This window comes from Salmo salar, chromosome 25, assembly GCF_965601325.2.
Source record: "Salmo salar chromosome 25, fSalSal1, whole genome shotgun sequence".
NCBI classification, from domain to species: Eukaryota; Metazoa; Chordata; class Actinopteri; order Salmoniformes; family Salmonidae; genus Salmo; species Salmo salar.
In genome coordinates, this window is record NC_138315.1 from 46,900,500 (window position 1) to 46,928,090 (window position 27,591).

The 27,591-nt window shown below is 41.5% G+C and overlaps 1 protein-coding gene across 4 annotated transcripts; it reads right to left on the reverse strand.

Annotated features, from left to right (window-relative positions):
- Positions 1-9,140: 9,140 nt before the first annotated feature.
- ifngr2b (interferon gamma receptor 2b) lies at positions 9,141-22,426 on the reverse strand. 4 transcript variants are annotated; one of them, XM_082968809.1, is made up of 8 exons: positions 22,239-22,426; positions 21,609-21,720; positions 16,556-16,707; positions 16,203-16,348; positions 15,848-15,989; positions 12,377-12,457; positions 11,266-11,423; positions 9,141-10,356 (listed from the first exon to the last, which is right to left on the reverse strand). In XM_082968809.1, exons 1-8 carry the CDS (start codon positions 22,294-22,296, stop codon positions 10,168-10,170), a joined length of 1,038 nt encoding a protein of 345 aa, XP_082824935.1. In that variant the 5' UTR covers positions 22,297-22,426; the 3' UTR covers positions 9,141-10,167. The 4 variants fall into 4 exon arrangements, with proteins under 4 accessions (XP_082824935.1, XP_082824934.1, XP_014030052.1 ...); XM_082968808.1 differs by having other exon boundaries at positions 15,848-15,992; XM_014174577.3 differs by lacking the exon at positions 12,377-12,457 and having other exon boundaries at positions 15,848-15,992.
- Positions 22,427-27,591: the final 5,165 nt, after the last annotated feature.

Genomic DNA, 27,591 nt, shown 5'->3' on the forward strand with positions numbered 1-27,591 from the left:
GGCCTGCAGGTGATATTATAATTAATAGTGCTTATTGCTAAATGGCACAGCCATTTTTTTAGTTTTTATTTTATTTATTTTTTATTTTTTTATATAGCCCTTCGTACATCAGCTGATATTCTCAAAGTGCTGTACAGAAACCCAGCCTAAAACCCCAAACAGCAAGCAAAGCATATGAAAGAAGCACGGTGGCTAGGAAAAACTCCCTAGGAAAAACTCCCTAGAAAGGCCAAAAACCTAGGAAGAAACCTAGAGAGGAACCAGGCTATGAGGGGTGGCCAGTCCTCTTCTGGCTGTGCAGGGTGGATATTATAACAGAACATGGTCAAAATGTTAAAATGTTCATAAATGACCAGCATGGTCAAATAATAATAATCATAGTAGTTGTCGAGGGTGCAACAAGCACGTCCGGTGAACAGGTCAGGGTTCCATAGCCGCAGGCAGAACAGTTGAAACTGGAGCAGCAGCACGGCCAGGTGGACTGGGGACAGCAAGGAGTCATCATACCAGGTAGTCCTGAGGCATGGTCCTAGGGCTCAGGTCCTCCGAGAGAAAGACAGAAAGAGAGAAAGAGAGAATTAGAGAGAGCATATTTAAATTCACACAGGACACCGGATAAGACAAGAGAAATACTCCAGATGTAACAGACTGACCCTAGCCCCCCGACACATAAACTACTGCAGCATAAATACTGGAGGCTGAGACAGGAGGGATCAGAAGACACTGTGGCCCCATCCGATGATACTCCCGGACAGGGCCAAACAGGCAGGATATAACCCCACCCACTTTGCCAAAGCACAGCCCCCACACCACTAGAGGGATGTCTCCAACCACCAACTTACCATCCTAAGACAAGGCCGAGTATAGCCCACAACGATCTCCGCCATGGCACAACCCAAGGGGGGGGCGCCAACCCAGACAGGAAGACCACGTCAGTGACTCAACCCACTCAAGTGACGCACCCCTCCCATGGACGGCATGGAAGAACACCAGTAAGCCAGTGACTCAGCCCCTGTAAAAGGGTTAGAGGCAGAGAATCCCAGTGGAAAGAGGGGAACCGGCAAGGCAGAGACAGCAAGGGCGGTTCGTTGCTCCAGCCTTTCCGTTCACCTTCACACTCCTGGGCCAGACTATACTTAATCATAGGACCTACTGAAGAGATAAGTCTTCAGTAAAGACTTAAAGGTTGAGACTGAGTCTGCGTCTCTCACATTGGTAGGCAGACCATTCCATAAAAATGGAGCTCTATAGGAGAAAGCCCTACCTCCAGCCGTTTGCTTAGAAATTCTAGGGACAATTAGGAGGCCTGCGTCTTGTGACCGTAGCGTACGTGTAGGTATGTACGGCAGGACCAAATCGGAAAGATAGGTAGGAGCAAGCCCATGTAATGCTTTGTAGGTTAGCAGTAAAACCTTGAAATCAGCCCTTGCCTTAACAGGAAGCCAGTGTAGGGAGGCTAGCACTGGAGTAATATGATCAAATTTTTTGGTTCTAGTCAGGATTCTAGCAGCCGTATTTAGCACTAACTGAAGTTTATTTAGTGCTTTATCCGGGTAGCCGGAAAGTAGAGCATTGCAGTAGTCCAGCCTAGAAGTAACAAAAGCATGGATTAATTTTTCTGCGTCATTTTTGGACAGAAAATTTCTGATTTTTGCAATGTTACGTAGATGGAAAAAAGCTGTCCTTGAAACAGTCTTGATATGTTCTTCAAAAGAGAGATCAGGGTCCAGAGTAACGCCGAGGTCCTTCACAGTTTTATTTGAGACGACTGTACAACCATCCAGATTAATTGTCAGATTCAACAGAAGATCTCTTTGTTTCTTGGGACCTAGAACAAGCATCTCTGTTTTGTCCGTGTTTAAAAGTAGAAAGTTTATGGAGGGGGAAATTATATTTTAGATAGTATCAGCATTTTTTTTAGCATTTCTTTTTTTTTGTAAGTAAGTTACCAGAACTGACTTTCTCACAGTTGTTATAAAAATATTACATGCAGAGTGAAGAGGTGAAGAGTAGAAAAGTTAGAATAATGGGTTAAAAACAGGGGTTTGGCGGTGACTTTCTGAATTGTTAAGGTGGGTTGCACAGGCTTAAAATGAATCTAGGTTTAAAGTGAAAACTAAATTTAGATTAGAGGAAGGATTTAATTTAACTAGGATTAATTTAAAACAATGTTTATGTTACGATCATCTAAAGGAGTGGACCAAAACGCAGCGTGTTGAGTGCTCATATTTATTACTATAATGAAACACTTAAACAAAGAAACAAAAATGAAAGCAAACAGTTCCGTCAGGCAACAGAAAACTAAACGGAAAACAACTACCCACAAAAACCCAGGTGGGAGAAGGCTGCCTAAGTATGGCTCCCAATCAGAGACAACGATAGACAGCTGCCTCTGATTGGAAACCATACCCGGCCAAAACATAGAAATAAAACACATAGAATGCCCACCCCATATCACACCCTGACCTAACTAAACAGAGAAAAACGGCTCTCTCAGGTCAGGGCATGACAGTTTAAAATTTGGTGCAACAAGATGAATAGATGAACCTTGATTTAAACCAGTTTGAGTTAATCCATGTTGGTGCAACATGGATTAGAAAAACAGTTTAAAGTAATACAGAAATTATTGGTATTTCAGTTGTGGTTGAGATACAGTGGGGTCCAAAAATTATTGGAAACCCCTTGATAAAGATGAGCAAAACAGAAAATAAATAATACAGAAATAAAAGTAACAAATAATTAAAGAGCAGCAGTAAATAACAATAGCGTGGCTATATACAGGGGGTACCGGTACAGAGTCAATGTGCGGGGGCACCGGTGTCGAGGTAATTGAGGTAATATGTACATGTAGGTAGAGTTATTAAAGTGACTATGCAAGTGACTAGAAGAGGGTGGGGGGGCAATGCAAATAGTCCGGGTTGCCATTTGATTAGCTGTTCAGGAGCCTTATGGCTTGGGGGTAGAAGCTGTTTAGAAGCCTCTTGGACCTAGACTTGGTGCTCTGGTACAGCTTGCTGTTCGGTAGCAGAGAGAACAGTCTATCGACTAGGGTGGCTGGAGTCTGACCATTTTTATGGCCTTCCTCTGACACCGCCTGGTATAGAGGCCCAGGATATTTTTAAAAAATTCTACAAAATCTAGGGGTTCAAATTATTCCATCCCGTCTAAGACCCTCCCCTTGCGAAGATAACGACACTGAGCTTTAATCTCAAATGTTTAATGAGATTGGAGAACACATTGAGAGGGATCTTAGACCATTCCTCCATACAGAATCTTTCCAGATCCTTGATATCCTTCATCTGAGCTAATGGACTGCCCTCTTCAATTCAAACCACATGTTTTCCAGAGACTGAGATGGCCATTGCAAACTGTTGATTTTTTGGTCAATTAAACTTTTCTTTGTGGTTTGATGTGTGCTTGGGTTTGTTGTCTTGCTGGAAGATCCACTTGCGGACAAATTTCTTAGCTAAAATGCCCTGGTACTTGGTAAAGTTCATGATTCTTCATGAAGCTGTTGATCTTTAACAAGGGCCCTACGACCAGTGGAAGCAAAATGGCCCCATAACATCAAAGATCCACCACCATATTTTTACAGTAGGGATGAGATATTTTCTGCCAATGCGTTGTTTTTTCATAGGCCAAACCGACCACTGGTATGCGTGGCCAAAGACCTCTGTTTTCGTGTCATATGACCATAGCACCGGTTCCAAGTGTCAATGTCGTTTAGCAAACTCCAGGCAGTGCTATGGTACAGATGACATGAAAACACCAATGGTGAGTTTGGCCTTCGAAAGAACAATGCATATGCAGAAAATACCTAATAATAATTTAACCAAATTATCAGTAAATTCACCAGAAACAACCTCTTCACAGCTATTTCTTTAAAAAAATCTCCTGGGGGGGGGCATGACCCCGGGTGTTAAACCCCCCCCCCCCCCAATATGCAACACGAAGTTACACTATTGGAATCACTGATGCATTTTGTTCATGTTTTATGATAATCTTGGGCAAATCAAAGCATTTTCTGATAAGTTCAATACTTTTAGTTGATTTCATAGTAAGTGCAATAAAAACATTTCCGGATTCTGTGATTCCGTCTTCAACGCGGATTTCATAGGGCCCTACTTTTAACAGTTTTAAATTGTTAAACGTAGTCCTTGTGCATAGAGTTGTATGGCTTGTCCAACTTTGCAATCATTGGTTTTTCTTTGACTTACGTTTTAAAGCGAAAAGTCTGAGTCTCAGCATCACTCTGTGTTACCGTGGAATTGCCCAGACGTGACAATCTTGTCACAGAGCAATCAAAGCAAAGTGACCATTAAGTGTAAAGACAGAGAGAGACTTTAAAAGCCGTTTGTCACATAACTTCAGTTCTTTTGGTTCTTGTTTTCAATCTCAATCATCAGAAGAGGATAAGTAATGACCTCCTGCATGGATTATTGGGCCATCTTCTTCCTCCTCCGCTGGGTGCCATTCGGTTAGCGGTCGACACTTCACCCCATAGAGTGCTAAAGACGTGCTGCTCATTCGAAAATACCTTCTTTCAATCTTTCAACGTTTTTTCAGTCTGAGCTGAATTCAATTTGCTGCACTCACTTCTATTGGAGGCTAAAGATTGAGCAGGATATTGCATGGGGAGAGCACACGGTGCAGTGACTTTGTAAGGCTGTTCTCCCCTGAGTCATTTTAGCTCTGACCTGCAGTCTATCTCTCTCTCTGTGTGTGTGTGTGTGTGTGTGTGTGTGTGTGTGTGTGTGTGTGTGTGTGTGTGTGTGTGTGTGTGTGTGTGTGTGTGTGTGTGTGTGTGTGTGTGTGTGTGTCTGTTCTACTCTGAAGGTGTTTGGAAATCTGCATTGTCTGTTGGAGGGTCACTGACACACACAGTAACAGACAGGAACAGCACATCAAGAGCTGTGTGTTGTATTTACATGATGCTTCATATCTGGGCAGAGCAAGGTAGCGTTGCCCCCCCAGCCAGAAACTCTGAATGAAGACTGAGGAAGAAACTCAAATAATATCTGCCGTTATGCTGTTTCATAAAAAATCTCTGTCAGAGGGACAGTGGCAGGATGACTGACAACTTTAACAAAGGAAATATTTAGTGAAAAGGATGAAAACCGTCAGGACAGCCTACAGTACAGAATGCATAATGTCATAGTTCATTTTAGGCAGCATTAATTAATTTGTTTTCTTTTATTTACTTATTTGATGCAGCCTAAGTAGTTAAGACTTCAAATGAATAACTGAACAACGCTACAAACCAATATAATTTAGTTGTACCCCTATGAACTAACTCAATTTCTCTCTCTCTGTTTTTCACTGGTTGGGTTGGTGGATCATGATAGATGCAGCGGTGTCCTACACAACCCAGGAGGAGATGAACCATACCTTCCACATGTGTGGAGTTTTCTCCACCATAGCCTTCTTCATGTGCACACCACACACACAGAAGGTATCAGTACCTGCCAGGGAAGGCACCCAGACCAGAGTGTTTTTGTGTTTTTCCATGATCAATATAATATCTAATAACCAGGTGCGAAGGGTGTGGGGGTGAAAAGTGTTTGTATTAGCATTACTTTAAATAATAGGTATGTACAATCCTGTACTCTGGTTGTGTACATTGCTGTTTTCACCTAACTCTGTTCCTAATCCACCACGGCTCTCGGCTCTCACCCGAGGTCTCTCTGTTCTGAAACAAAAGTCTCTCCTTAACCACTATTCTAAGAACAAACAGTTCTTAGTACTCACAAGAGGACAGAATTCAGCCACCTCATCCAGCAGATATCGGTGAGGTTTGACACAATCCACCACAACTGTCTCAATAAGGAAATGTAAAAAGGTTGGGCTGTATAAGGCAAGCCCCAACTCAGAATCATTGAGCTCTCACTATATCCACTCTGTGTGCATGTTGTGACGGCTCCCTTATTAATAAGTAAAATAACATTTTTTTTTTTAATCAAGTATAACCAGACTTGGTGATTGGTTCTGGCTCTCCTCATTTGTTAACTCAGAATATCTACCACAAGGGACAGCTATGGAGAGGGCTGCATTGGCAGGACAGGTTTGTTTGTCTTGATATCCATAATGGTTCTATCTATGTCAAGGATATTTGTGTGTGTTTTTGTGTGTTTTTTTGTTATTTTAAGTCGTGTGTCTCTGCTGTGACTCTGCAGGTGCTCATCTATGGCTGTTCATTGGTTTCACGATGATGGTTGGTTCCCTCATCGATTCCATCTGGATCCTGTGGGGAGGATATGTGGTTCCTAGTGAGTCTGACGGCTTTCTATTTCTCTCTCCCTATCTTTCTACATGGTTCTTTCATAGGTCATTTTGGCTGTACTATCTAGTAGTAGTAGTAGTAGTAGTAGTAGTAGCAGTAGCAGTAGTAGAGGTGGTAGTAGTAGTAGAAGGGGTAGTAGTAGTAGTAGAGGTGGTAGTAGTAGTAGAAGGGGTAGTAGTAGAGGTGGTAGTAGGGATTCTCTGCCTCTACCCCTACTACAGGTGCTGAGTCACTGGCTTACTGTTGCTCTTCCATGCCGTCCCTGGGAGGGGTGCGTCACTTGAGTGGGTTGAGTCACTGACGTGGTCTTCCTGTCTGGGTTGGCGCCCCCCCTTGGGTTGTGCCGTGGCGGAGATCTTTGTGGGCTATACTCGGCCTTGTCTCGGGATGGTAAGTTGGTGGTTGGAGATATCCCTCCAGTGGTGTGGGGGCTGTGCTTTGGCAAAGTGGGTGGGGTTATATCCTACCTGTTTGGCCCTGTCCGGGGGTTTCATCGGATGGGGCCACAGTGTCTCCTGACCCCTCCTGTCTCAGCCTCCAGTATTTATGCTGCAGTAGTTTATGTGTCAGGGGGCTAGGGTCAGTCTGTCACATCTGGAGTATTTCTCTTGTCTTTGCCGGTGTCCTGTGTGAATTTAAATATGCTCTCTCTAATTCTCTCTTTCTCTTTCTTTCTTTCTCTCTCTCGGAGGACCTGAGCCCTAGGACCATGCCTCAGGACTACCTGGCTTGATGACTCCTTGCTGTCCCCAGTCCACCTGGCCATGCTGCTGCTCCAGTTCCAACTGTTCTGCCTGCGGCTATGGAACCCTGACCTGTTCACCGGACGTGCTACCTGTCCCAGACCTGCTGTCCCAGACCTGCTGGAACCCTGACATGTTCACCGGACGTGCTACCTGTCCCAGACCTGCTGTTTTCAACTCTCTAGACACAGCAGGAGCGGTAGAGATACTCTCAAAGATCGGCTATGAAAAAGCCAACTGACACTTACTCTTGTGTTACTGACTTGTTGCACCCTCGACAACTACTATGATTATTATTTGACCATGCTGGTCATTTATGAACATTTGAACATCTTGGCCATGTGCTGTTATAATCTCCACCCGGCACAGCCAGAAGAGGACTGGCCACCCCTCATAGCCTGGTTCCTCTCTAGCTTTTGGCCTTTCTAGGGAGTTTTTCCTAGCCACCGTGCTTCTACACCTGCATTGCTTGCTGTTTGAGGTTTTAGGCTGGGTTTCTGTACAGCACTTTGAGATATCAGTTGATGTAAGAAGGGCTATATAAATACATTTGATTTGATTAGTAGTAGTAGAGGTGGTAGTAGAGGTGGTGGTGGTAGTAGAGGAGGTGGTAGTAGTAGAGGTGGTGGTAGTAGAGGTAGTAGTAGAGGTGTTGGTATTAGTAGTAGAGGTGTTGGTAGTAGTAGTAGTAGTGTTGGTAGTAGTAGAGGTGTTGGTAGTAGTAGTAGAGGTGGTAGTAGAGGTGGTGGTAGTAGTAGTAGTAGTAGTAGTAGCAGAAGTGGTAGTACTAGTAGAGGAGGTGGTAGTAGTGGTAGTAGAGGTGGTAGTAGTGGTAGTAGAGGTAGTGGAGGTGGTAGTAGTAGTGTAGTAGTTCTAGTGGAGGTAGTAGTAGTGGAGGTGGTAGTAGTAGTAGAGGTGGTGGTAGTAGAGGTGGTGGAGGTGGTAGTAGTAGTGGAGGTGGTAGTAGTAGTGTAGTAGTAGTAGTTGTAGAGGAGGTAGTAGTAGTGGAGGTGGTAGTAGTAGTGGAGGCGGTGGTAGTAGTGGAGGCGGTGGTAGTAGTGGAGGCGGTGGTAGTAGTGGAGGCGGTGGTAGTAGTAGTGGTAGAGGTAATAGTAGTGGAGGTGGCAGTAGTAGTAGTAGAGGTAATAGTAGTGGAGGTGGCAGTAGTAGTAGTAGAGTAGGTAGTAGTGGTGGAGGTAGTAGTGGTGGAGGTAGAGTAGTAGTAGTAGCAGCAGAAGTGGTAGTAGTAGAGGAGGTGGTAGTAGTGGTAGTAGAGGTGGTGGAGGTGGTAGTAGTAGTTGTAGAGGAGGTAGTAGTAGTGGAGGTGGTAGTAGTAGTAGTAGAGGTGGTGGTAGTAGTGGAGGTGGTATTAGTTGTAGAGGAGGTAGTAGTAGTGGAGGCGGTAGTAGTAGTAGTGGAGATGGTAGTAGTAGAGGTAATAGTAGTGGAGGTGGCAGTAGAGGTAATAGTAGTGGAGGTGGCAGTAGTAGTAGTAGAGGAGGTAGTAGTGGTGGAGGAAATAGTAGTGGAGGTGGCAGTAGTAGTAGTAGAGGAGGTAGTAGTGGTGGAGGTAGTAGTGGTGGAGGTGGTAGTACTATAGATGGTAGTAGTACCGGAGGTCTCATCTCTTATCAATGCCTGCCACATGTGATCGCTTGCCTGCCCAACTCACGGCGGTCATGGTGCCTGGTACCAGACTGTCTCTTCTCCTCCCAGAGGATCCCTGATGGCTAACAATAACATATCCTGACATAATGCAAATGTTATACGGTAACCCTCTCTCCCTCAGTGACTTAAATAAGTATATTTCATATTCTCAGAACCGAACATTAGTTTGAAGAACCTAATATATAAAATATATTTTGATTGGTTCACACTTTTTTGGTTACTACATTTACATTTTTTTTTTACATTTTAGTCATTTAGCAGACGCTCTTATCCAGAGCGACTTACAGTAGTGAATGCATACATTTCATACTTTCCCCCCCGTACTGGTCCCCCGTGGGAATCAAACCCACAACCCTGGCGTTGCAAACACCATGCTCTACCAACTGAGCCACACGGGACCACTACATGATTCTGTGTTTTTCACTATGGTAAAAAATAAAGAAAAACCCTTGAATGTGTCCAAACTTTATGAACAGCATGAAGTAATAAAGGAATTGACAGAAGAAATACAATCAATATAAAATATAAAAAGACATTTAAATCAGTACGAGGACAACGCTTGTATAAAGTGACAGCATAGGTCTCAACAAACCTTTACACTTAAGACATAACCAACTGAACATACATACACCTCAGGGAAAATGTCATTTTATTGGTTAGTGAAATGACCTGCTAGCAGATACCCATGGACTTCCCAGTCATTGCACTAACGGTAGTTAGCATTGCCTAAATCTCAAACTACCCCATTAAACTTTCAAATTATTTTTTAATACTAAGAAATAGTGTGAAATGTACAGATTTGTAATATACAGCAGTAATGTTACAAACAAAAAAGTTCAATTTAAGTCCTGGCCCAAGGACACTTTCTTACTTTTCCAGAAAAACCTCAGCAATGCACTTTCCTAAAATGAATTATAAATGTATAGCGGTTCTATGTTTAGCTGGACTACCTGATTGCACCTATTATTATCCAATGAATATCCAGGGTAGGTGTAATTACTGAGACAAGCATCTTTCTCTGGCCCCGGTTGCAGAGCAAACTAAAATACCCACAGAAGTTGACTTCATTGTAAAATAGTTCTCTTTTGATCAACAATAATGTTGGTAGCTGATGCTAGGCAAGGCCTTCGGGGTGGAAACAGTGCTATAGCCAGGCCTACTAGTTTATTTTTTTTATATTAAAATTCAAAAATAAACTTCATTTCACTAGGCAAATCAGTTGTAAATAAGAACAATTCTTATTTACAATGACGGCCTACCAGGGAACAGTGGGTTAACTGCCTTGCTCAGGGGCAGAACGACAGATTTTTACCTTGTCGGCTCGGGGATTCGATCCAGCAACCTTTCGGTTACTGACCATACGCGCTAACCACTAGGCTACCTGCAGCCCCTAGTTAATGTATTGACGCTATCAAGTTCATCTCAAATCCTAATGGAGTGCAAAAGTCTCATGTCTGAAGTCACAGGATCAATGGATCATTCAAAATGATCTAATAAATCCAGTCCATTAGGTGAGTCATAATCATGTTCTCTCTCAGACTCAGGAATCAGACAGGAGTCCGACAGGTCCTCTTCACGGCAGACGATGGAGATGAGATCATGGCGTTCTTCACAGGGACTGGTTGTGATGGACAGGGCCTGCTGGGGGAAAACCCCTGACAGGTACTGGAAAATGAACCCAATCATGAAAGTTGTTAGCACTTTGTCCAGGGGTTGTAGGCTACTTGTACATCAAGGGAGAGATAGGCTCCTGCGCCTATGGGCCATTCTGGCTCGCACAAGGCAACTGATGCATTTTATTTATGCAGGGGTGTCCCATTAATAGATGCCTGTTAATTTTGGCACTTTTTTAGATTTAGTCTAATCTGATTAATTTAGACTAAAATAAAGAAAATAGATAAAATAGCATTAAGTAATTTGTGTTATTTGAACAATGATTTAGTCTAGTTATTTTCAAAATGATGAAAACAGGGCCATTTTAGTTAACTAAATGCCCATTCTTTTTGTCACATCACATCATTAACCTATAGTAAACATACAGTGCCTTCAGAAAGTATTCAAACCCCTTGACATATTCGTCTTGGGTATGTCTGTATCAGCTTTGCACATCTGGATTTGGGGATTTTCTCCAATTCTTCCTTGCATCTCAAGGACGATAAAAGTAAATTGGATGCACCTGAACTCAGTTTGGAGTTTCATACCAAAGGGTTGTGAATACTTAATAGTTAAGCAAATGAGATCTGTAATTAATTTTCAATAAATTTGCTAACATTTCTAGAAACATGTTTTCACTTTGTCATTATGGGGTATTGTGTGTAGATGGGTGAACATTCTATTTCATCCATTTAGAATTTAGGCTGTAACAACAAAAAAACGTGGAATAGGTCAAGCGGTAAGAATACTTTCAGAAGACAATGTATGTTTACTATAGGTAAAGGAGGTACTACAAAATGTGATGAAACTAAAATTTGACTAAAATGAAAGGGCATTAAGTTGACAGGCACCCAGATGAACAGACGCTGTTATCACATGAAACAACACATCTATGATTACTGTTTCCGTGGGAAGACGTACCTCAAAATAGTGGTCTGGTAACCGTAGTGGGGGCTGAAGGAACTGTTTGACTTTCTTATGGTGCCTGTAGATGAAGAGCGTAAGGCCCACTACCAAGACACCCAACAGGATGGTAACGGTCACACCGATCGCCACAATCTTCATTTTCCGTGTCCTTTCTGTACAGGAAGAAAACACACATCTCACACAGAGAAATAGGGAGCGATATAGATATATCCATCTATCAAAATAGATTGATATAGATACAGTTGAAGTCGGAAGTTTACATACACTTAGGTTGGAGTCATTAACTCGTTATTCAACCACTCCACAAATGTCTTATTAACAAACTATAGTTTTGGCAAGTCGGTTAGGACATCTACTTTGTGCATGAGATGAACGTACTTTGGTGCGAAAAGTGCGAATCAATCCCAGAACAACAGCAAAGGACCTTGTGAAGATGCTGGAGGACACAGGTTCAAAAGTATCTATATCCACAGTAAAACGAGTCCTACGTCAACAGAACCTGAAAGGCCGCTCAGCAAGGATGAATCCACTGCTCCAAAACCGCCATAAAAAAAGCCAGACTACGGTTTGCAACTGCACATGGGGACAAAGATCGTACTTTTTGGAGAAATGTCCTCTGGTCTGATGAAACAAAAATAGAACTGTTTGGCCATAATGACCATCGTTATGTTTGTCGGAAAAAGGGGGAGGCTTGCAAGCCGAAGAACACCATGCCAACCGTGAAGCACGGGGGTGGAACCATCATGTTGTGGGGGTGCTTTGCTGCAGGAGGGACTGGTGCACTTCACAAAATAGATGGTATCATGAGGCAGGAAAATGAGTATGCTTGGGGTTATTGTCCATTTGGAAGACCCATTTGCGACCAAGCTTTAACTTCCTGACTGATATTACATCTCAAGACATCAGTCAGGAAGTTAAAGCTTGGTCGCAAATGGGTCTTCCAAATGGACAATGACCCCAAGCATACTTCCAAAGTTGTGGCAAAATGGCTAAGTACAACAAAATCAAGGTATTGGAGTGGCCATCACAAAGCCCTGACCTCAATCCAATAGAAAATTTGTGGGCAGAACTGAAAAAGCGTGTGCGAGCAAGGAGACCTACAAACCTGACTCCGTTACACCAGCTCTGTCAGGAGGAATGGGCCAAAATTCACCCAACTTATTGTGGGAAGCTTGTGGAAGGCTACCTGAAACATTTGACCCAAGTTAAACAATTTAAAAGGCAATGCTACCAAATACTAATTGAGGGCATGTAAACTTCTGACCCACTGGGAATGTGATGAAAGAAATAAAAGCTGAAATAAATCATGTTCTCTACTGTTATTCTGACATTTCACATTCTTAAAATAAAATGGTGATCCTAACTGACCTAAGACAGGGAATTTTTACTAGGATTAAATGTCAGGAATTGTGAAAAACCGAGTTTAAATGTATTTGGCTAAGGTGTATGTAAACTTCCGACTTCAACTGTATATAGATATATACAGTGCCTTCGGAAAGTACTCAGACCCCTTTACATTTTTCCACATTTTGGTAGGTTACAGCCTAAATCTAAAATTGATTAAATAGTTTTTTTCCCCCTCATCAATCTACACACAATACCCCATAATGACAAAGCAAAAAGAGGATTAGACATTTTTGTTAATTTATTAAATATAAAAAACTGAGGGCCTGTGGTCTATCGCTGTGCTAAATGTGCCACTAGAGATCCTGGGTTCGAGTCCAGGCTCTGTCGCAGCCGGCCGCGACTGGGAGACACATAGGGCGACGCAGAATTGGCCCAGCGTTGTCCGGGTTAGGGGATGTCCTTGTCCCATCACGCACTACTGACGCCTGTGGCGTGCCGGGCACAGTGCATGCTGACATGGTTGCCAGGTGTTTCCTTTGACACATTGGTGCGGCTGGCTTCCGGGTTAAGTGGGCATTGTGTCAAAAAGCAGTGCGGCTTGCCTGAAATATCAGTCTCTTTACTCAGTACTTGAAGCATGGAGGAGGTGGTGTGGGAGTGCTTTGCTGGTGGCACTGTCAGTGATTTATTTAGAATTCAAGGTACACTTAAACAGCATGGCTACCACAGCATTCTGCAGTGATACGCCATCCCATCTGGTTTGCGCTTAGTGGGACTATCATTTGTTTTTCAACAGGACAATAACCCAAAACACACCAAGCTGTGTAAGGGCTATTTTACCAAGAAGGGGAGTGATGGAGTGCTGCATCAGATGACCTGGCCTCCACAATCACCTGACCTTAACCCAATTGAGATGGTTTGGGATGAGTTGAACCGCAGAGTGAAGGAAAAGCCGCCAACAAGTGCTTAGCATATGTGGGAACTCCTTCAAGACTGTTGGAAAAGCATTCCAGGTGAAGCTGGTTGAGAGAATGCCAAGAGTGTGCAAAGCTGTCATCAAGGCAAAGGGTGGCTACTTTGAAGAATCTCAAATATAAATACTTGTTCAACACCTTTTTGGTTACTACATGATTCCACATGTGTCATTTCATAGTTTTGATGTCTTCACTATTATTCTACAATGCAGAAAATAGTAAAAATGAAGAAAAACCCTTGAATGAGTAGGTGTCCAAACTTTTTTACAATATCTTTTTTTTATTTAACGGATTGATGAGGGGAAAAAAGTATGTAATCAATTTTAGAATAAGGCTGTAACGTAACAAAATGTGGAAATAGTCAAGGGGTCTGAATACTTCCCGAATGCACGGCCACGTGACTCACTGTCTGTAGGAGCGAACCATTTTTCGTGATAGAGGTGGTGTACTTAAAACTGGCCTTTGAGTGTTTTGAGAGAGAGAATGACGAGTTACTAGGTGAAGTGTTATCATTAGAACAGTGGTCCCCAAACTTTTTATCATCCCGTACCCCTTCAAACATTCAACCTCCAGCTGCCCTCTAGCACCGGGGTCAGCGCACTCTCAAATGTTGTTTTTTGCCATCATTGTAAGCCTGCCACACACACACTATACGATACATTTATTAAACATAAGAATGAGTGAGTTTGTCACAACCCGGCTCGTGGGAAGTGACAAAAGCTCTTATAGGACCAGGGCACAAATAATAATAATCAATAATTTTGCTCTTTATTTATCCATCTTACATATAAAACCTTATTAGTTCATCAAAAATGGTGAATAACTCACCACAGGTTAATGAAAAGGGTATGCTTGAAAGGATGCACATAACTCTGCAATGTTGGGTTGTATTGTATTGGAGAGAGGCTCAGTCTTAAATAATTTTCCACACACAGTCTGTGCCTGTATTTATTTATGCTAGTGAGGGCCGAGAATCCACTCTCACATAGGTACGTGGTTGCAAAGGTCATCAGTGTCTTAACAGCGCGATTTGCCAATGCAGGATACTCTGAGCGTAGCCCAATCCAGAAATCTGGCAGTGGCTTCTGATTAAATCAAATTTTCACAGAACCGCTTGTTGCAATTTCGATGAAGCTCTCTTGTTCAGATATTGGTAAGTGGACTGGAGGCAGGGCATGAAAGGGATAACGAATCCAGTTGTTTGTGTCGTCCGTTTCGGGAAAGTACCTGCGTAATTGCGCACCCAACTCAGGTGCTTCGCTATATCACATTGACATTGTCTGTAAGCTTGAGTTCATTTGCACACAAAAAAAAAAATCATACAATGATGGAATGACCTGTGTGTTGTCCTTGTTAATGCAGACAGAGAAGAGCTCCAACTTCTTAATCACAGCCTCAATTTTGTCCCGCACATTGATAATAGTTGAGGAGAGTCCCTGTAATCCTAGATTCAGATCATTCAGGCGAGAAAAAGCCTCACCCTGATAGGCCAGTCGTGTGAGAAACTCATCATCAGACAAGTGAAAATTATGGTCAGTAAAGAACTTTAAACTCGTCTCTCAATTTAAAAAAAACATGTCAATACTTTGCCCCTTGATAACCAGCGCACTTCTGTATGTTATAAAAGCGCTACATGATCGCTGCCCATATCATTGCATAGTGCAGAAAATACACTAGAGTTCAGGGGCCTTGCTTTAACAAAGTTAACCATTTTCACTGTAGTGTCCAAAACGTCTTTCAAGCTGTCAGGCATTCCCTTGACAGCAAGAGCCTCTTGGTGGATGCTGCAGTGTATCCAAGTGGTGTCGGGAGCAACTGCTTGCACGCGCATTACCACTCCACTGTCTCCCTGTCATGGCTTTGGCGCCATCAGTACAGATACCAACATGAGCAGCAGCTATGTTTGGCTACCTACGGAACGTTAGTGGAATTCCCGCGAGAGAGTAACGGTTAATGTGATTGGATGTTAATTATTTGACTAGGCTACCTGTATTTGACATTGTGTTGTTATTTCCGCCAGATGGTTTAATTGTATTTTTGGCAGTGAAACGAGGCTACTCAGGTGAGAAAAAAACCTCACCTAAATGTATAACCCCATTGTAAAATATAAATGTACTGTTTGAATATATATATATATATATACACACACACATTTTTATTTGGCGTACCCCAGTTTGGGAAGACCTGCATTAGAGGATAGGATAATGGTAACAGCAAGTCAACTAATACAGAGAAAGCCTGGATGGCAGCCTCACCTGACTCGTGGATGGACTCACAATGTTGAGTGCTAGGGGTTCCAAAGGGTTTGCTGTAACAGAAATACCGGACCTGTACACAGTACCTCTGGCCCACATCCAGACCGTTGATGGTCTTAAAGGATGTGGAGGTGTAAAGATCCTGCTAAAACAAGGGTAGAGAGAGGCACATCAACTCATCTTCAATCACACTAACATCCTACAGTGGTGATCACCAAAACACCTGATAACTTCCCAATTAATTGCCCAAACCTTGGATGAATACGGTGTTTCAGTGCTGGGCTGGATAAAAAAAACCTGCATTAAATATATATATATTTTTTTTAAACCTGGCTTGCGTCCACATGCTACTCACTTTGACCTCCTCCCCGTCTCTGCCGTATTGAATGTTGTATTCAAAATGGGCTGCATTATCCTCCCGTAGACGGTTGTTTTTTACCATCTGGACCATCAGAAGTCCTTCCTTGGAGATCAACTGGAATTCAGGGCTGCACGAATCAGCTGGTTGGGTAAGTCAGATAGAGAATGGGTAGGGAACTTGATTTTAAATACTGTTGCTCAAGCTTTCGAACCAAACCACAATGCTACCAGTGTGCTGGCATACTGATGTAGCAGACTAGGCCTTGGACATGACATGAAACAGGCCAGATCCAGGCCAGATCCAAATTGTATACAGTTTATCAGGACCGAAGTAGAATGATCCGTTACCATGGCTACAGGCTTCGACGGATCTGGATGTGCGGTTCCCTTCCTGAGCCAGGACTTGCACCATCACACATCCCAGCCCGGACACTTCATTACAGGTGGTGAGCTCGGTCTGAACACAGCCCGAAACGTTGAGCCACTTCTTGCTGTCACTGCTGTGGATTAAAAAGAAGGCTCAGATGAGAAAATAATTCTGTCATAACTGAGCAAAACATCTATCCTTTTTGCTGATCAACTGACCTGGGACACCGATCAACAGTGCCTTCAGAGTGTATTCACACCCTTGACTTTTTCCACATTCTGTTTACATTTAAGTCATTTAGCAGACGCTCTTATCCAGAGCGACTTACAAATTGTGTTACAGCTTTAATTTAAAATGGATCCAATTTAGGTTTTATGTCACTGATCTACACACAATACCCAATAATGTAAAAGTGGAATTTGATTTTAAAAAATGTATACAAATTAAGAGAAAATTAAATGCTCAAATTTCTTGAGTCAATAAGTATTCAACATTTGTTATGGCAAGCCTAAATAACAGGAGTAAAGATGTGCTTAATAACAAGTCATTTATTAAGTTGCATGGACTGTGTGCAATAATGGTGTTAAACATTATTTTTTAATGACTGCACCACCTCTGTACCCCACATATACATTTATCTGTAAGGTCCCTCAGTCGAGCAGTGAATTTAAAAGCACAGATTCAACCACAAAGACTAGAGAGGTTGTCCAATGGTTTGCAAAGAAGGACACCTATTGGTTGATGGGTAAAAATAAAAGCAGACACTGAATATCCCTTTGAGCATGGGTTAGTTATTAATTACACTTTGGATGGTGTACCAATATACCCAGTCACTACAAAGATCCTTCCTAAATCAGTTGTCAGAGTGGAAGAAAACCACTCAGAGATTTCACCATGAGGCCAATTGTGATTTTAAACCAGTTACAAGGCTGTGATAGGAGAATACTGAGGATGGATCAATAACATTGTAGTTGCTCCACAATACTAACATAAACAGAGTGAAAAGAAGGAAGTCTGTACAGAACAAAAAATATTCCAAAACATCCATCCTATTCGCAATAAGGTACGAAAGTAATACTGCCAAAAATGTAGGAAAGAAATGAACTATTTGCCCTGAATACAAATCATTTTGTTTGGGGCAAATCCATCAAGACATTACTGAGTACCACTCGTCATATTTTTTTTTTTTACCCCAATTTCATGGTATTCAATTGGAAGCTACAAGTAGCTGAAACTCCCGTACAGACTCGGGAGAGGCAAAGGTCGAGAGCCGTGCGTCCTCCGAAACACGACCCAGCCAAGCCGCACTGCTTCTTGACACAATGCCCACTTAACCCGGAAGCCAGGCGCACCAATGTGTCGGAGGAAACACTGCATGGCCAGGAGGAGACTCTCTCCTCCTGGCCATGCAGAAAGAGACACATGTAGAAGAAGTTCCTTTGTTCTCTCTATCACAGAACTTGAGAACTGAACAATATCCATGTTTTGGAGAATGTGTAAACGGTCGGTGGAGAAGCCAGCTACGACCCGGTCCGGTTTGTTTCATGTTTGTGACCTCATGAAAGACAATACAGCCACATTACCATAACTCTGTTTATACAGGAGCCTCCGTTATGAGGTTTGCGTCTAATTATTGTTTAAAATTAATGAGTAAAAATGAAACTATTTGTGAAATGATGTAATGTGATTTTAAACGGTTAATGTGAGAAAATTGTATTCCCTTTAAAGTCATTGGCCCGCCACCAGGAGCACAGACATGATCTGGCTCATGGGACGGCCCTTTTCTACTGTTACGAATAAAACCCCCTCCTGAAGAAATCCTCGAGACCATGCGTACCTCAATCACCGAGGGGGCGAAGGTTTGAGTAGAGACCACAAAAACCTCAGTATAAGTTAAGGTTGTAATGGTTGTTGAATTCCTAACCATACTACGTGGAGCATTGGCTACACGGGTGGAAATGGTTAAACTCTGAGACTATCAATCCCTACGGAATAAGAGCAAATCTTCGATAGTAATCATTAGTCTGCAGCTAGAAATTATGTCGACCTGGAATGCGAAGACCGACAACCACCGAAACATCTATTCTATAAGAACATTTCTGAATGGTACTCTGAAGTAACCATTCTAACCACGAAATACTCCAGGGAAGCAGAGAGAAGCTCGGATGAACTTTCCAACAGAAAGACGGACGATTCCAACAGAGATCACGACGACACACTGAGCATAAATATATTGATCGATTGCAATTATTCCCGAATGAGTGAGTGTTCATGTGCAAAGGATTAGCATTTCAATTAATATAATTATCAACTATATACTGACTCGTCTTTCCCGCCCTTCTCAGTCCACACCCACTTCCCTTTGTCCACCAAGCCGTCATATCGGCTTAGCCCACTAAGGAACCTCCCCTATCATTTCCTTGTAAACAAATATCTACTGTTTGTTTGTTTATGCATTTCTGTGATTAGTGTTAGTAAATAAATTAAGACAATTGGTGTATGGATGATTCATAGTAAAGGCTGGGTTCGTGCAGATAACCAAAAATGTACGACGTTTGGAATGAGACTAATGTGAGGTAAAGAATAATTCATTAATTAGAAGACTAATTGATCAGATATTAAAATATCTGAAGAGTTATATTAGGAAAATTATAACTTTGTAATCTGAAGATTTTCCTTGGTGCCCTGATTTCCTAGTTAATTTCATTTACATGATTAGTATAATCACGTAATAATAATTAAAGAGAATTGATTCTATAAAATATCTTTAATGATGCCAAAGACACGACACTAGCAATGATCAACAACCAACTTGAGAGAGCTTGAAGAATTTCACAAAGAATAAATGGGCGAGCATTGTACAATCCAGGGTTGCAAAGCTCTTATCCATATTTACCTAGAAAGAATCACAGCTGTAATCACTGCCAAAGGTAGTTGTAACATGTATTGACTGGATTGAATACTTAGCAAAAAAAAGTATATTCCATTAATAACAAATTGACAATTCAACTTTGACAGAGTATTGTGTGTTGATCATTGACAAATTCCAATCCATTTTAATCCCACTTTGTAACACAACAAAATGTGGAAAAATGCAAAGGGGTGTGAAAACTTTCTGAAAGCACTGCATATAGGCCTGTGTGTCTATCAAACAACAATGAGGAACTGTACTGCTACTCTCTGTTAATCATACAGTTGAAGTCAGAAGTTTACATACACCATAAGCAAATACATTTAAACTCAGTTTCACAATTCCTGACATTTAATCCTAGTAAAAGTCCCCGTCTTAGGTCAGTTAGGATCACCACTTTATTTTAAGAATGTGAAATGTCAGAATAATAGTAGAGATAATTATTTATTTCAGCTTTGATTTCTTTCATCACATTCCCAGTGGGTCAGAAGTTTACATACACTCAATTAGTATTTGGTAGCCTTCCACAAGCTTCCCACAATTAGTTGGGTGAATTTTGGCTCATTCCTCCTGACAGAGCTGGTGTAGGTTTGTAGGCCTCCTTGCTCGCACACGCTTTTTCAGTTCTGCCCACACATTTTCTATAGGACTGAGGTCAGGGCTTTGTGATGGCCACTCCAATACCTTGACTATGTTGTCCTTAAGCCATTTTGCCACAACTTTGGAAGTATGCTTGGGATCATTGTCCATTTGGAAGACCCATTTGCAACCAAGCTTTAACTTCCTGACTGATGTCCTGAGATGTTGCTTCAATATATCCACATAATTTTCTTTCCTCATGATGCCATCTATTTTGTGAAGTGCACCAGTACCTCCTGCAGCAAAGCACCCCCACAACATGATGCTTCCACCCCCGTGCTTCACGGTTGGGATGGTGTTCTTCAGCTTGCAAGCCTCCCCCTTTTTCCTCCAAACATAACGATGGTCATTATGGCCAAACAGTTCTATTTCTATTTCATCAGACCAGAGGACATTTTTCCAAAAAGTATCTTTGTCCCCATGTGGAGTTGCAAACCGATGTCTGGCTTTTTTATGGCGGTTTGGAGCAGTGGCCTCTTCCTTGTTGTCGATATAGGAATTTTACTGTGGATATAGATACTTTTGTACTGGTTTCCTCCAACATCTTCACAAGGTCCTTTGCTGTTGTTCTGGGATTGATATGCACTTGTCGCACCAAAGTACGTTCATCTCTAGGAGACAGAACGCATCTCCTTCCTGAGCAGTATGAAGGCTGCGAGGTCCCATGGTGTTTATACTTGCGTACTATTGTTTGTACAGATGAACATGGTACCTTCAGGCGTTTGGAAATTGCTCCCAAGGATGAGCCAGACTTGTGGAGGTCTACAATTTTTTTTCTGAGGTCTTCGCTGATTTCTTTTGATTTTCCCATGATGTCAAACAGAGGCACTGAGTTTGAAGGTAGGCCTTGAAATACATCCACAGGTACACCTCCAATTGCCTCAAATAATGTCAATTAGCCTACCAGAAGCTTCTAAAGCCATGACATCATTTTCTGGAATTTTCCAAGCTGTTTAAAGGCACAGTCAACTTAGTGTATGTAAACTTCTGACCCACTGGAATTGTGATACAGTGAATTATAAGTGAAATAATCTGTCCGTAAACAATTGTTGGAAAAATTACTTGTGTCATGCACAAAGTAGATGTCCTAACCGACTTGCCAAAACTATAATTTGTTAACAAGAAATTTGGAGTTGAAAAACTAGTTTTAAACTTCCAACTTCAAAAGTATTTGCATAGTCACTTTAACCATGCCCACATGTACATACTGCCTCAATCAGCCTGACTAACCGGTGCCTGTATATAGCCTTGCTACTGTATATAGCCTCGCTATTGTTATTTTTCACTATCTTTTTAACTGTTGTTTTCTTTCTTTACTTATCTATTGTTTACCTAATACTTTTTTATTTATTTTTTTTTACTTAAAATTGCATTGTTGGTTAGAGCCTGTAAGTAAATATTTCACTGTAAGGTCGACACCTGTTGTAGACAAATAAACTTTGATTTGATTTAACCCATGTACTACAGCTACTAGGCATACTCACTTCCAGTACTGAACCGTGTACTTTATCCCTGGGCTGTCTGTGGCGGGGCTCCAACGCACAGCAGAACCAACGCGCACGTCCCGTGGAGATGACAGCTCATCCTCAGACCATGCTACAGACAAATGAGTCAGCACTTTCTGGAGCCTAATACAATTGATTTTTATTTAACTAGGCAAGTCAGTTAAGAACAAATTCTTGTTAACAATGACGGCCTACCAAAATCCTCCTGCAGGAGATGGGGCTTGGATTAAAAATAAATTAAAATATAGGACAAGAGAGAGACAACACTATATAAAGAGAGACCTAAAGCCGACACACATAGCATGGCAGCAGCACAACATGGTAGCTGAACAAAACAGGGTACAAACATTGTTGGGTACAGGCAAGAAGGTAGCGACAACAATACATCACGCAAAGCAGCCACAACTGTCAGTAAGAGTGTCCATCAGGAATGTCTCTAGACATCTATAGTTAGATCAACATGCTCATGATTTTATGCTAGCTAACGTTAGATAAGGACTAGACTGCTGACCAGCTAGCTACTTACAAACATTATGAAAAAGTGTAGCCTTTAAATCGAAACCGAAGAAGCAGGAATAATAGCCAATGGGAGGGGAAAAAATGGATTACCTTGTCTGAGGACATGACAGAAAGTCCAAAACAACAAAACGTCTTTCAGGCACAACATTTCAGTTGATCAGGCTAATTTATGCGATTGCAACATACTATTATAGATCACTATATAGTAACAACCTTCAGCGAAACCTAAATAATTCAATTCCCAGAATCTGAGTGATCTACTTCCCTTCTCCCGTCCAATCGCTTAGTCCTAGGCAAAGTAGAAACGCCCATTTAAAGGAACAATGGCAACATGTATTATGAAATATCAGAGTAAAAATGTTATGCTCCTGTGTAGGACTCAATACAGAACAGATAGTCATAATTGTATTATCAATGAGAGTAGGCTCATCTTTAAAAACAATATCAATTGAAAAATTGTTCCCGTATGGTGTTCTCTGTATTGGACAATTGCAAGATCACTCTTGATGTAGAGATGTGATTGTGCCAATGACTACTTACAGTTTGTACACTCTTAGAAAAAAATACATGGTAAGTATAACCATACAGGGTTCTTCAGTTTGTCCCCATAGAGGAACCATGTTTGGTGCTAGGTAGACTCCTTTGCAAATGGTTCTACCTAGAACCCTCTATGAAGGGTTCTGCTGACAACCCCTTTCCATTTGAAAGGTTCTTCCTATAACTTTTTATGAACGGTTCCACCGGCCTTATTAGTTTTTAAAATAAAACTTTTTGACAATACATTATATCATAACTAAGGCCTTTCTGTGAGGGCCTAGTTATACCCTAACACAGTGCTGTTAGGAAACTCCTGATTTACAGGCCACAACATGCCTGCAAGTCACTTTATGCTGGCTTGTAAAGTGAAGTGTAATTCCTATTGGAATCCAGCCAGAGTGAGGATAGCCAACAATTATAATTTTTACAAAATGACTGCCAGGGTAGGAAAGATGAATTATTAAGACTACCTAAATAATCTAAACTGGAACAAACATCTCAGTAACAGGGTGCAATATGTCCAACTACTAAACAGATCAACCAATCCATTTACATGGAAAAACACAGATATTGAAACAAACAATTCTGAATATCAATCTGCAATGAAGCATGTTGGGAAATATGATAATGAAGGGCATGGTTTGGAGTGTTTTACTCTACACAGATTAAAAATGACACAATCACACTCAACTCTGGTTTTTAAAACCAACACTTGGTTTATTTTAATCCTGAATCAAATGTTCACTAACTGGACTATATGATATTTACGCTAAACAGTAAAGGTGTAACACACTGGGCACATAGGTAAATTCAACGTCTAGTTTACACTGAAAAATAAACAGGGCTCTATTCAGTATTTCACTAAAGTGAGACAGCGCTAGAAATGTAAAGGTAATTTCCGACTGAGACGATGTATACAGGGTTTACAGTGAATGCAGAACATTTCCTTTGCATATCACTCACGCTGTAACGCCGAATTACCGCGAAATGGATTGAATACCCCTAGATTAAATCAGATCAAGTTAAACAGGTGTGGTGATACTGATTATTTGTCGGCAGAGATGGTTTGTTTACATAGCAGGTTAGGATAACTAACGCAGCAACGTAGGTGAATTACGGTAGAGGGTTAGGGGAATGAGGTTAAGGCTAGTAAAGGGTTAGGTTTAGCTACAATGCTAGTTGTCAACAACTGTTGTAGACCTGCTCCACTAAACCACAACAGTATAAACGTAAACAAACCATCTGTTGCGACAAATCATCCGTTCACAACACCGGGAGCCATTTGACACCTCTAATGCAGTTCCCGACACCGTCAAAACAACCGCGATTTGGATGTCAGCTGAAGCGTATCTGATTGAATTGATTCGATGTGTGCTTGTTACAGAATGATTTGTGCTTGTTACTTCCTATCACTGCAGTATTCTCAGTTTTGCAGCGCTGTGCCGCTGTGTCACCACTAATTGACGGACAGTCCGATCAGCGAATGAGAGTTAAGGCAGGACGCCCGAGCCTCCAATGGCTGTGGATATGTAACCCGATACCCCAGAGTCATTCGTGGCAAACTGAAGCAGGGAAACGAGGCTATCAGCCGCAATTGTCACGAAGCGATTTGGCCTTTATTTATAAGCGAATTACCTTGATAAAACAAAATAGGGGAATTAATATTTAAGAGGTTTTAGGTAGAATCATTTGCATTACAAAGAACCCTCTTCCAAAAAAAAGGGCCCGGTTCTTCAGCTGAAAACGTTTTTTGGAAGAACCAGTTTCCCCACACAAGAAATCCTTTTGGAAATGTGTTTTCAAAGAGTGTAAATCTATGCACCTCATGCCTTATTGTAAGTGAGAGGAGTCTGCGGTGTCAGTGTGGTTTCAGTGGTGAATATGTGAGGGCTGGGGTACAGTCAAACAAACCACACAAGTAACACCTCCAGCATCTAGTATAAGCAGCAAAATAAGATTCAGTGGTGTAAAGTATTTAAGTAAAAACACTTTATAAAGTACTACTTAAGTCGTTTTTTGGGGGTATCTGTACTCTACTATTTATATTTTGACAACTTTTACTTCACTATATCGCTAAAGAAAATACTGTACTTTTTACTCCATACATTTTCCCTGACACCCAAAAGTACTCATTACATTTTGAATGCTTAGCAGAACAGGAAATTGTGAAATTCACACACTTATGAAGAAAACATCCTTGGTCATCCCTACTGCCTCTGATCTCGCGGACTCACTAAACACATGCTTTGTCTGTAAATTATGTTTAGTTGGTGCGTTCCCTTGGCTAGACATACATTTAAAAAAAACAAGAAAAATGGTGTCGTCTGGTTTGCTTAATATAAGGAATTTAAAATGATTTGTACTTTTACTTTTGATACTTAAGTATATTTTAGCAATTACGTTTACTTTTGATACTTAAGTATATTTAAAACCAAATCCTTTCAGACTTTTATTCAAGTATGATTTTACTCAGTGACTTTCACTTGAGTAACTTTCTATTAATGTATCTTTACTTTTACTCAAGTATGACATTTGGGTACTTTCCCCACCACTGATAAGATTACACACATACAGTATGAAGAACACGTCACTTTAATTGTTGTTGTATTAGAAATGTTCACTAACAGGACTGTATGATAATTATGCTAAACAGTAAAGGTGTAACACAATGGGCACATACATAAGTTCAACGTCTAGTTTTGATCTACATTTGGTTAAGTTATCAGCTAATGTGAAATCAAACCCAAAAATTGGATTTAGGTTAAAAGTTGGGTGAAAAAAAAGACAAAATTCACATTTATGACTTTTTGCAAATCCACGTAGTTTTCCATGTTCAATATCACAGTACATTTTTTGGTTGAAATGGCACGTAAACAACATTGATTCAACCAATTTTTGGCCAGTTGCTTGCTTAGCGAATAGGCCTACCACTTCCACCTGAATCAGCTCATACCGAGGCTCAAACCCAAGGAGCTCTGCCTCACAAACACACATGACCGCCCTCCTGAAGCATCTTACCCAGTTCTGCCACCGAAAAGCTAGCTTTTCAGCAGCGCAAGTCGGAACACTTCAGCCTGATGAGTGAGTTTCACACATTCCCATGTGCTACAGAGGCACTGAATGTGGGTTGGAAGTCTACAAGTTCCTCGGTTAACCCAAGCAGTGGACAGGGGTTCTCTGCTCTTAGTATGAAGGCAGGTGTCTGCTGTGGGACTTGCTCTACAGAGCATCCATGATTTAAACTGACACTTAAATTCTGCCACCTGTTAACAGAAATACAGTACCAATTGAAATGGCATGTCTAATCTAAAAAGATAACTACTCTTTGACAACAGCACTTAACCCTGAGGAAGCCAAATTAGGCTTTGTGTGTGGTGTACATACCATGCAGCTCTTACCCACTATTCAGGGCCAGTATTCTAAGGCACAGCAGGCAATCAGGCTGTTAGTTGGCCAAATAACTAATGTATCTTAGCTAATGGAACATATATATGTGTGACAAACCACAGTTATATAAACACTGGTTACACCTTGCATTAACATGTGGTTTTCATTATACAATTGAAGTAATCTCGTCCACCAGCCGGCTCTCTCTTGTTAGCAATGTAGCCTGAGGATGAGGTTAGATTTCCAGATACAATGCATGATGCATCGCTGATTACCTCCTGAGGTGGTCAAGAAGAACTGTTCACAATAGGTTCCCAATGCGTGTTTTAATTGTCTACACCAGTCTGAAAAGGTGTGCACAATCAGAATGTGGACACGATCAGGACACAGGACGCATGGGGGGAAAAAATGGTATAACAGGGCTATGATGACACACAAACCAGCCACTTAATTATCAGTCTGTTATGGGAATTAACATAGACAATTGCCTTGTGTAATGAGACAGGTGCTTCTGAGGTTCTCAGTTCTGTAAAAAAAATTATAATAATCATTGCAACACTGGAGAAAATGTCACTACAGAATGATGACGTAAAAAAAAGTAATTTCAAGTATCATTTAACAGCATGGGATAAGATGGTTGAGTTTAGACACGCAGCTCAATTCTGATATTTTTTCACTAACAATTTTTTTGACCAATCAGATCAGCACTGAAAAAAAAATATATACACACACGCACACACACACACACACACACACACACACACACACACACACACACACACACACCTCATAATGAACAGGTTTTTAGAAAATGTTGCTAATGTATAAAAAATAAAAAAACGGAAATACTTTATTTACATAAGTATTCTGACCCTTTGCTTTGAGACTCGAAATTGAGCTCAGACGCATCCTGTTTCCATTGATCATCCTTGAGATGTTTCTACAACTAACATGTGGCAAATTCTATTGATTGGACATGATTTGGAAAGGCACACACCTGTCTATATAAGGTCCCACAGTTGACAGTGCATGTCAGAGCAAAAACCAAGCCATGTGGTGGAAGGAATTGTCCGTAGAGCTCCAAGACAGGATTGTGTCGAGGCACAGATCTGGGAAAGGGTACCAAAAAATGTATGCAGCATTGAAAGATCCCAAGAACACAGTGGCCTCCATCATTCTTAAATGGAAGAAGTTTGGAACCACCAAGACTCTTTCTAGAGCTGGAGTCCCGGCCAAACTGAGCAATCGGGGGTGAAGTATTGGTAATCAAGCCCAATACTGTTGGGGTAGAAGGGCCTTTGTCACCTTCTTGACTAAGGCCCTTCTCCCCCAACAGTATTGGGCTTGATTACCAATACTGACAAGACAGCCTACAGGGAGGAGGTGAGGGCACTCAGTGTGTGGAATCAGGAAAACAACCTCTCACTCAACATCAACAAATCAGGAGATGATTGTGTGCCTCAGGAAACAGCAGAGGGAGCACTCCCCTATCCACATCAACGGGACAGTAAGGGAGAAG